Raw genomic sequence first — 11,302 nt, forward strand, 5'->3', positions numbered from 1 at the left:
ATCTCTGCCCTCTTTCTATCTCCTGGTCACCTGTGTTGTCAGCTTTTAACTCCCAAAGTTTGTTCATTAATGTCTGTTCATATTAGTGAGACCATACAGAATCTGTCCTTTTGTTTCTGGCTAACTTCACTCAACATAATGTCCTCAAGGTTCATCCACATTATTACATGATCCATGTCTTTGTTCTGTCTTACAGCTGCATAATATTCCATCATGTGTATATACCACAGTTTGTTTATCCACTTGTCCTTTGATGGGCATTTGGGCTGTTTCCATCTCATGGCAATTGTGAATAATGCTGCAATAAACATTGGTTTACAAATGTCTGTTTGTGTCTTAAGTTTCAGTTCCTCTGAGTATATACCCAGCAATGGAATAGCTGGGTCATATGGCAAATCTATATTTAGCTTCCTGAGGAACCTCCGTATTGTCTTCCAGAGTGGTTGCACCATTCTACATTCCCACCAACAATGAATAAATGTGCCTCTTTCTCCACATTCTCTCCAGCACTTGTCATTTTCTGTTTCTTGGATAATGGCCATTCTGGTATGTGTGAGATGATATCTCATTGTGGTTTTGATTTGCATTTCTTTAATAGCCAGTGAAGTTGAGCATTTTTTCATATGCTTTTGAGCCATTTGTATTTTCTCTTCAGAAAAACATCTGTTCATGTGTTTTGCCCATTTTTTAATTGGATTGTTTGTCTTTCTGTTGTTGAGATGCAGGATTCCTTTATATATTCGGGATATTAAACCCTTATCTGATATGTGGTTTCCAAATATCATCTCCCATTGTGTAGGTTGCCTTTTGACTTTTCTGACAAAGTCCTTTGATGTACAAAAGTGTTTAATTTTGAGGAGATCCCATTTGTCTATTTGTTCTTTGGTTGCTCGTGCCTTGTGTGTGAGGTCTAAGAAACCAGCTCCTTTCATAAGATCTTTAAGATATTGCCCTACATTTTCTTCTAAGAGTTTTATGGTCTTGGTGCTAATGTTTAGGTTTTTGATCCACTTTGAGTTAATTTTGGTATAAGGTGTGAGATGGACATCCTCTTTCATTCTTTTGGAAATGGATATCCAGTTCTCCAAACACCATTTATTGAACAGGCTGCTCTTTCCCAGTTGCTTCGGCTTCACTGCCTTATCAAAGATCAGTTGTCCATAGATGTGAGGGTCTACTTCTGAACACTCAATTCGATTCCATTGATCAGTATATCTGTCCTTATGCCAGTACCATGCTGTTTTGAGCACTGTAGCTTTGTAATATGCTTCAAAGTCAGGTAGTGTGAGACCTCCTACTTCACTCCTCTTTCTCAAGACATTTTTGGCTATTCGGGCACCTTACCCTTCCAAATAAATTTAGTTATTGGTTTTTCTATTTCTGTAATGTAAGTTGTTGGGATTTGAATTGGTATTGCATTGAATCTGTAAATCAGTTTAGGTAAAATTGCCATCTTAACTATATTTAGTCTTCCAATCCATGAACATGGTATGTTCTTCCATTTTTTCAGGTCTTCTTCAATTTCTTTTAGCAGTTTCTTATAGTTTTCTATGTAAAGATCTTTTGTGTCCTTGGTTAAGTTTATTCCTAAATACTTGATTCTTTTGGTTGTTATTGTAAATGGGATTTTTTTCTTGATTTCCTCCTCTTGTTGAACATTACTTGTGTATAGGAAGGAACACTACAGATTTTTGCGTGTTGATCTTGTAGCCTGCTACTTTGCTGTATTCATTGACTAGTTCTAGTAGCTTTGCTGTAGATTTTTCTGGATTTCCTACATATAGAATCATGTCATCTGCAAATAGTGAAAGTTTTACTTCTTCCTCTCCAATTTGATGCCTTTTATTTCTTTTTCTTGCCTAATTGCCTTCTAGCTAGAACTTTCCAGCACAATGTTGTAATAGCAATGGTGATAGTGGCATCCCCTGTCTGTTCCTGATCTTAGAGGAAAAGCTTTCAGTCTCTCCCCATTGAGTGTGATGTTAGCTGTGGGTTTTTCATATATTGCCTTTATCATATTGAAAAAGTTCCCTTCTATTCCTATTCCCAAACCAGCATAATTGATAACTTGAACTATAAGTTTGAAATGAAAGAATGGTTTCTGAAGTGGTTTGGCATTATAACAAATGATTGGATTAGGTGTCTGGTGAGAGCTAAATGGCATTCCAGGGTAGAGAAGGTTGCAGAAAGGAGATAAAGATTGCTGTTGTCTGAAGGCCTTACAGCTGAATTCTTCTGTGAGTGTGCTGAGAAATCTAGAGAACAGAAGGGGTGGTTAACCTGTGCTAAACAGAAAACATTTATAGACTATATTCTACTAAAAAAGCAAAGAAAAAAGAGGAATCTAAAGAAAAAATCTTCTCCATGCTTGTAGACATATTGATATAGGCAGCACACATGATAGATTGAAAAGAAATTGCTGGGAAGGACTAAGCAATATATGAACATCAGGAAAAAGAAACATGCAGGAAATTGGACCCAAAATTTGTTATGTGCTTTTTTTGTGGGATTGATTGACAGGTAATTAACTGAGTTTGCAATATTCTGTTTAGGTGACAGAAAGGTATGCATAAATGTGTTAGCTGAGTCATTGCTTTTTATAACAAAATTATGTAGGATCCTTTCCTTGGAAGGTGTGTGTGTGTAAACATGAGTGTGCACTTATATTTGGAGCATCCATTTATTTATGTATGTTTTACATGGCCTTTCAATCTTATTTAAATATACCAACTCCTTTAAATATTTGAAAACCTGGGCAAGCAATTTTTCATCAAATGTAGGACCATCTGACTCCTGTGGTTTGAAGACACACCATTGCTCTCTGTAGAGGAATAATAGTAGCTTCCAATTCTATGACAGGCAGATCTAAGTCTCCTCTGTTATAAGCCCCCTGTGTTGTGATGCAGGAGAGAAAACTTGACTCCTTCATAACTAATGCATAGAAGGAGCCCATTTCTCCTTTACAGTTTTGCAGATGTCATAGATGTCATAACATACCTGGGAAGGATGCAATAGGATATCAGAAATTTCTAATCTTAATGTGACTTTTCAAGTAGCATGCCTATGAGTGTTTTCATTTTTGCCCAGTCTCACCTGAAATCCCCAGGACCATTCATGGCAGTGTAGCTCTGATCACCAGAAGCTCTAGGCTTGGTGGCCTTTGGATGACTGGCTTTGTCTTCAATAAGATCATCCACTTGTCTTCTCCTTGACCCTAATCATTCCACCGAGGTCCACATAGAGAACATATGCTGACAAAACCTTGTCCATTTCTAACAAAACACTCAGCCTCTTAGGGAAGGGATCTCTAAGTGGGCCTTAATTTTCTTGAACACACACTTGAGAGTTGCTGCCCTGCCCCCTCATTAAGGCAGAAGCCATTGAGTAAAATTATCCCCAATCCCTCCTTTGGTAACTCCTTTAGATCAATGTCTCCCCAACTTACCAAGTTATAAAAGTCACCTGAGGACTTGGGGCAAGCAGAGATGCCAGGGCTCCTGAATTCAGATGCTGGGGAAAGAACAAAAAAGTGTGGATTTATCAAGGTCTCACATGGTTTCTACCATCAGATGCGTGGAGAATACAAATGAAGGGGCAGCTTTTTTGGCCTACCATTAGTGGGAGTTGAAGACTGGATTCCTGGCAGTGGCTCTTAGTGCTGACTGCACAGGGGAACAACCTGATGTTTTGGGTCTTGGGTGGTGAACTCTGGCATCAGGATTTTAACCCCTCCCATCCTTGTTCTAATGTGTAGATAATGTTGGGAAACACTGTCATTCCCCTTGCCCACAATAAAACATTCAATCTGCAGCTCTCATAGCATAAGGATAAATATAAACATACAGGATCCCCTGGGGCATATATTGGTACAGATAGTTTCTACCCAAAGGCCTTACTCACCTAGGTGCTCAATAATGTTAACTTGGTAACCCCATTGATCCATGGTTTGTGGAAAAAGTCCATTTCAATCTGGTTATAGGGTAGTCCCAATCACCTTTGGGTACTGGATTAGATGGTCCCAAGTCCCACATGTCCCATAAACAAGCTTAGATTTCAATGGAATTGGTTCATTTTTTTCTGGTTTTCTTTGCCTTGATTCTGAAACCTGTGGGTTAGATGTAAGGCTGAGTGAGCTCACAGGAAGTTGCCATCTTTGGATAAAAACTGTTGGAAAACACAATAACACTTGGTTTCAGTTTCCTTATATGTAAATAAGAAGGTTGAAGTAAATTACTTCAAAACCCAAATTTCCATGAATTAATAAACCATAACCACTATGATTCTTAGGTTTCTGCCCATATGCTTGGGATAATAATGTCTCCTTCAATGGAATGTTCTAAGGATTGACTGAGAATTAATATGGAAATGTTCTGTAGAGCTCATAAATTAGAAAATATGCAAATAGAATGTGAATAATTGACCCAGTGATTTCATTTCAGATACACACCCCAAGAGAAACTTTTGTGCATGCATATAATGGAAACTAGTATGAGGACCACTCATGGTTACAGCAAAAGCTGAAGACAATTGAGATGGAGAAAAGCAGCCCTGTGAGCTGACTGCTGGATCATCTAGTTGCCATCAAGTGGGACATAAATTTCCCTGCTTACAATAAAGGATTTCACAGAATTCCACAATCAGAAGAGGTGATTCTGTGAGTCTAAAGGAGCTCACAAACTGAGCAGGCTGTGTTGGTATTTACAAACAGATCATTTCTAGGAATCTTTCATTGTATGAAATGACATCTCCAAAGCTGGAGTTGGAAGCATGAAAGGAAATTCCTCAGGGATGCTCATATAAACCCCTGGCCATCAGTATTGGAGATTCCCACACACCATTCAACACATGGCTTCAAAGAGATTATTTTGAACATACAAATTTCTGAAATCTTTCAGGATGAATTTCACTTCTTACACGGCTTAAAAGAATTTATACATTTGACTCCAGCTTCTTTGTATAGTTTCTTCTTTCAGTAGTCTATACCACGTTTTTTCCCATTACTTTTGTTTACATTGTTTAATGCCATTTTATTGAGGTATAGTTACACACTATTCAATCCATCCATAGTATACAATCAGTGTTTTCTGAGCTGCACTGAACTTTTATTTCCTCCCAATTCTCCATGTACTCTCTTGACCACATTATTTATTACATGCTGGCCTTTTCTTCTGCTGCCACCTTTTCTGGCTGTCAGTTTAGCCTCAACTCTCCTCAGGAAGCCTTCACAAGTTTCCCTCCTACATATGCCCCCAGTGCAATGTAAATCCACCATCACAGAACATTGCAAAGTGCATTGTCATTGCTTCTCCATTTGTACCTTACACTAAACTAGTTCCTATGAGTGCAATGAATGTGTCACAGGGAGTCAGACCTCAGGTCTGACATCAAACACATGCTGGACATCTTAATTTTGCAAATGTCTTAAGCACTCTATAATTCAATTTTCCCATAGGAAAATTTGGGTAATAAATGCCATGCATTTCACAGAATTCCTGTAATGGACACCACTGTTATTTACCCTGTACTCAATGAAGCACAATCCTTCTTCCTACCAGAACTCCAGATTTGTTCCCATGTCCTTTTGTATAATGTAGTGATGTAAGGAAATAGACTTTCAGCTCCAAGAATGAAGTTTAATAGTGCTTAGGACATCCATGGCAATCCTATCCCCTTGTAGTCCTATGACCATAAAAGTGTCCAGACTAAGGTATTGCCAAGAGGATATCTTCACTGAAGAACAGCCAATGGAATCCTGAACATCTCTGTCTGTGGTGAAGGGATGTGCCTGGCATCCACTTGTCCCTTTCCCTTGGGTTGTGTTTCAGTTCCTCTCTAAGCTCCTGTGTGTCCTTGCTTATTTTTCCTGGGGCAATTCTCTCTAAGCATCTTTGGCTCCTCTCTTAGTGTCTCAGGCAAATGCTGGGCTTCATCTCTTAGCTTAGCATCTCCAAACATCCTTCTTTCCCCATCTCCAAGAGTCTCTAAGCATCAGCTCTCAAGAATCTCTCCAAAAGTTTCTCTCAGCTGCCCTGAGCTCCTTTTGTCTGTGATCTCTCTTGTGGGACTCTGGTGATTTAATTAAAACCCACCCTGAATGGATAGGGCCATATTTCCATGCAAATAATTTAATCAGAATTCTCACCCATAGTTCAGTGTCACATCTCCCTGGAAACATTCAAACAAAAGTTTCCACCCAACAAAATTGGATTAAAGATCATGAGGCTTTTGTGGGGGGCATAATATTTCCAAACCAGGACACACATGTTTATTTTTACATCTGTATATGAGTTATGATTTTACCATTTTTGAAAACTATCTTAAATAATAGAAAAATACTGAAATCTACCCAGTATGAGACTATCATAACTCTATCCAAAATTAGATCAGGAAAATGCCAAAAATATATAGAATGATTTTATTTATGGAACAAACATGTTTAAAAAGTCCCAATAAAATATTCACAAGCAAATCCAACATTTAAAAAACTGGTAAAGTAGAATTTATCTCAGTAATAGAGAATGATTCAATATCAGAAAATACTTTAAATGAACAAAGGAAAAACATATATATATATAATAGTTTCCACTACTGTGGTGTGATTCAATAAGATGCAGAATCTGTTTATGAAAAAAACCTCTTTATGTACTAAGAATTAAAGGGAACTTCACTAGTTTTCATCAAGTACCTCTGCTGTGTGTTTAATTAACCCATCCATGACAGGCCAAATAAGTTCTGATTAGATGTGATTGATAAGCAGATACTTGATAGTACACTGTGTTATTTGCAGTATAAATTACAAATATTTAGCTAGTGTCTTAGAAAGACCCCTTGTAAAGAAGATTAGTTGATGTTGTGCATTGGTCTTTCACTCATGTCATCTCAGGAACATCTGCCTACCTCTGGGCAGCAGCCTGGCTGTGGAACACTGGTGCAGAAATACATGGGGGTAATGTCATTGCTGGGTCAAAACTGTGCAGGGGTAAGCAGCTGAAAACACACAGAACTGGATTCTCTTAGTGTAAGGAAGATGGCTCTTTTTTCCACCAGTTTACACCCCAAAAGTAGTCATCAATAAATATTGTTGAATGGTTAAACACATGAACTTGTCTGGGAAGTAAGACTCTCTAGAACTACTTCCTATTGTGTTTATCACCTGAGGGCTTGTTACACATAGATTGTTGGCCCTGCTCTCAGAGTTTCTCATTCCATGGGTCTGGGGTGGGGGCTGAGAACTCCCATTTCTAACAGGGTTCCAGGTGATGTCAGCACTGCTGATGAAGGGCCAGACTTTGAAAATGGCTGGTACCACCCACACTCTCCACACCCCCCTCAGCAGGACAGAGCTTCTACACTGTTTTCTTTTTCTCCCCATCCCTTAACTTCTGGAATCATTTTGCTCCCTAATGAGTCTAGGGTTGATTTTAGGAAAGGGAGAAGGAGCTCATGATAAATTGCCACATTAGCAGGAACTCTTTCAAGTGCTTCATTTGTCAAAATTTTATCAGCCATTTGAAGTATAAATGTATATTATTATAAGGATAAAATGCTGCAACTTGCTGAGAATGACATCAAGCTATGTAAGAGTTCAAGATTTTCTCTTTTCCCTTTTCTTTCAATCTTCTTCATTTTAATAATATATTTTAAAATTTTTACCATGATACCTGTTATAAAATTCCCAAGAGAGGAAGCTAAGATTGGTAGTTGGCAATGACCACTGCACACAGATGAAATTCCAAAGACAATTTTCTGACTGGAAATCCAGCTATATTGTCCCATGTCTCATTTCTAGTACTGACATTCAATGTCAGATTATCCTCAGTGATTGAGAGAAACAACAAACAGGTAGAAATGCAAGAAACAGAGGGTGTATATGTGTGTGTGTGTATGCAACAGTGTTAAGCCTGTTTCTGTAAATACTCAGAAAGTATTTCCTTCAAGCAATGTAAAACCACAGAACTAACACAGTCTTCTGAAAGTACAAGCAAAACTTCATTACAATCAACAAAATCATCTAATCTAGGAACTAGAAGGAGAAAAACATTAGTTAACGTGGTTTCTATTAAAGAGGACAGAGATCAGTGGGTCATTGCCAGCTCCATTATACATTAGTCAACTAAGTAAACTTTGTTCTTCATGGATCTCAGCAGAAGTGTGTCTATTTTCACAAATATGCACTACAGTGATTGTAGGAGCAAACCATGAGCTGACAGAAGTAACTGTTCTTCACAATAACTAGTCTTAAAATTTGACTACAGTAAATTTTTATTAATAAAACACTAATATTATTTAATTTTATTTTCATAAAATGAAGTAACATATCTCAAATTTATTTTTGTATTCTAGAAGAAAGTGTTCTTGTTTATGTTGTTGTGGTTATTATTATTTGGTGCCATCCTTGACTGATTTTAACACTCAGTAATTTAGCATTCAGCCTAAAGTGAATATGGTACATCTTTATTACCTATACAATAAAGCTCTGTTTGTAAGGCCTAGAAGGAAGGCCTTTGAGAGTTGGGTTCTCACACTTCCAAGTTGGGTGTTAAGTCTTATCCCCAGCCTTCAGATGCTGGGATCTATATAGATAAAATTTACTCCCTACACACTATTCTGAATAACATATGTTAACTCTTTTTATCCTTTCTGAAACTCTGGGAGGTAGACACCATTATATTTATTTAAATTTTCATATCACCCAGAAGAGATCTTGTCATACTATCTGGGGCTATGTCTGTCTTGGGCAATACCCATGAATACAGGAGTGCAAAGGAAATGGGAAAGTTGTTGGAGTCAAAAAAAAAAAGGAGGCGGGTTTATCCTGTGCTCCTCATGAAATGTAAGGACTACTGGGTAGCAGGTGCTTTTTGTTACTCAAAGTAGGTCAGACTATTTTAATGCCTTATCAGTTGAGTGACCTGCTCTCAAAAGTTCTGCTTCCTCAGCCAACTCTGATGTCATGAGTTCTCCAGTTGTTCTAGGAGCAGCTCACAACTCCTCTTCACAAGTGTGTGTAGACAGGTGAGGGCATTTGTGACTCGAGCATATGTGGACAAAAAGGATGTTTCTCTGTGTAATTCAGAGAGGAGCACTGTGGTTTTAGGATTTTGGATCATAAGATGAGGGTCTTGTGATGGAGTCCTGAGGCCAAGATAGGTTATCTTATCTCTTAATTTTATTTGTACAGAAGAACGATGTTGAAATAAATGACCTCTAACATTTCCTGTTTCTTATGGCATTTTGCCAAGAATTAAGGCTCCTGAAGCAATTGAAAGTAATATGCTGACAGCAGATTATAATTAGGTACAGCAACCTAGGGACCATTTTCTCTTTTGCATGGGACATCTACTGATGATGATCCTCTTCACAGCTGCTCTGACATCCTTGTTTCTGAGACTATAGATGAGAGGGTTCAGCATAGGGGTAAGGATGGCATTAAACATGAAGAGAGACTGGTTTAATTTGGGGGTCGTGGAGGAACCAGGCCTCATGTAGACCAGTATGGCAGGGCCAAAGTAGAGGGTGACCACAGAGAGGTGGGAGGAGCAGGTGGCCAGAGCTTTGCTTCTGCCCTCAGTGGAGCTCATGCAGTGGACAGTGAGGAAGATGAGGGTATAGGAGGCCAGAATGAGGCTTAGGGGAATGAGGACCACCAGAAAGCTTGTGACCACCACTGACTTCAAATACACTGTAATGTCCTCACAAGTGAGCATCAAGAGAGCCAAGCCCTCACACAGAAAATGTGGGATCTCTCGAGGATGGCAGATGGGAAGGTGCATAGCATAGGCTGTATGAGCCAGGGAAGTCACTGCCCCTCCCACCCAGGAAACAATGGTCATTTGTGCACAGATGGTGTGGCTCATGATGACTGAGTAGTGCAGTGGGTTACAGGTGGCAATGTAGCGGTCATAGGACATGAGGGTAAGCAGGAGGCACTCAGCAATCCCTAGGGCTATGCTGAAGAAGATCTGTGTTCCACAGCCCACTTGGGATATGGCTTTCTTCCCTGAGAAGAAGTTTGTGACCATTTTGGGGACAGAAGTTGAGATCAAGGCCAAGTCAATGAGGGAGAGCTGGCTGAGAAGGAAGTACATGGGAGAGTGGAGTCTGGAATCCAGCCAGATGACAAGAATGAGAATAGTGTTACTCATAACAGCCACCAAGTAGACCACAAGGATGAGGCAGATGAGGAACATAAGGTGACTGAACTCAGGCCAGAGTCCCAGGAGAATGAAATCAGTAGTGAGAGTATCATTGTCACTCTCCTGATTGAACATCATTACCCTGACAAAAAAAATGCAAGGGCATTGCTCCATCTGATGGCACATTATCATTCAACTGGTTTGCCTTCCTTACTCCCAAGACTTCTATGAATATATTCATGTCAATTTCTTTCCTTGTAATCATCTCTTTAGTATTATAAACAGTTTCTCAAATGTTAGAGATTTTCTTATTTCTCTCTCATGGATTACTTAGGAAACTCACCAACCTGTTACAAACATAATGATTGACAGTAATGACATATGAACACAGGTACATTTTAATGTTTTATTTAAAAACATCCAGTCAGTTTGATGTAAATTTATCATACATATTTCTTGAAGTACTAATTTAGTCATCACTTAATGATTCCTTGTACATATAGTTTCATCTAGGAGTTATGATCATTTTAGATTTTGAAAAAGCCACATTTTCACACAGTATTAAAAAGCTTCATGAAAAATGGAGAAGATTTTCTTAGAGATGAGAAGTAGAGGCCTCAATAACTGAGGGGAGAAAAGCATTCTCAGAACTAAGTGTGGTTTGCACTCACCTTTTCCCTCCAAAAAATCCAGGTCATTTTTCCTGAAACTTCCTCTGTTGATGTGAAATGAAGCAATGGGCATCAGTATGATCATACTGGAGAGAAAATACAGTGAGAAGAGAAGAGAGATTATGATTTTAATAATGCCTTTATGAAGACATCTTTAGTCAACTTGTAGACATTGCAGGTGACCAAAACCTGCTTCCCAAAAGCTGCTTGTTTCCTGACTTTGTCAGGCACCCCGATCCTTGAACTTAATCCATGTGCTGATGTTAGTGGTGAGGATTTACAGTGCCCTTCTCCATGAACATGTAACAGAGGTCACCAGGCTGCTTTGTCCCTGAGTCATAGAAACAATGTTTCATCTAGCATTTAGAAAAAACACATTTACTAATTGGTGCCTGGCTCTCAGAACAGTCATACTTCATTTGTGTGGGAAATGTGTGACACCTTCACCCTTTACCCACTACAGACTATCATGAAAGGATCACAGAGGACAGGAGA

At 38.8% G+C, this 11,302-nt stretch overlaps 1 protein-coding gene across 1 annotated transcript; it reads right to left on the reverse strand.

Annotated features, from left to right (window-relative positions):
- Positions 1-9,293: 9,293 nt before the first annotated feature.
- LOC119524692 (olfactory receptor 2L3-like) lies at positions 9,294-10,271 on the reverse strand. Its single transcript, XM_037823369.1, has one exon. The coding sequence runs from the start codon at positions 10,269-10,271 to the stop codon at positions 9,294-9,296; it is 978 nt and encodes a 325-aa protein (XP_037679297.1).
- Positions 10,272-11,302: the final 1,031 nt, after the last annotated feature.

This window comes from Choloepus didactylus (assembly GCF_015220235.1).
Source record: "Choloepus didactylus isolate mChoDid1 chromosome 11 unlocalized genomic scaffold, mChoDid1.pri SUPER_11_unloc4, whole genome shotgun sequence".
In the NCBI taxonomy this organism is placed as follows: domain Eukaryota; kingdom Metazoa; phylum Chordata; class Mammalia; order Pilosa; family Megalonychidae; genus Choloepus; species Choloepus didactylus.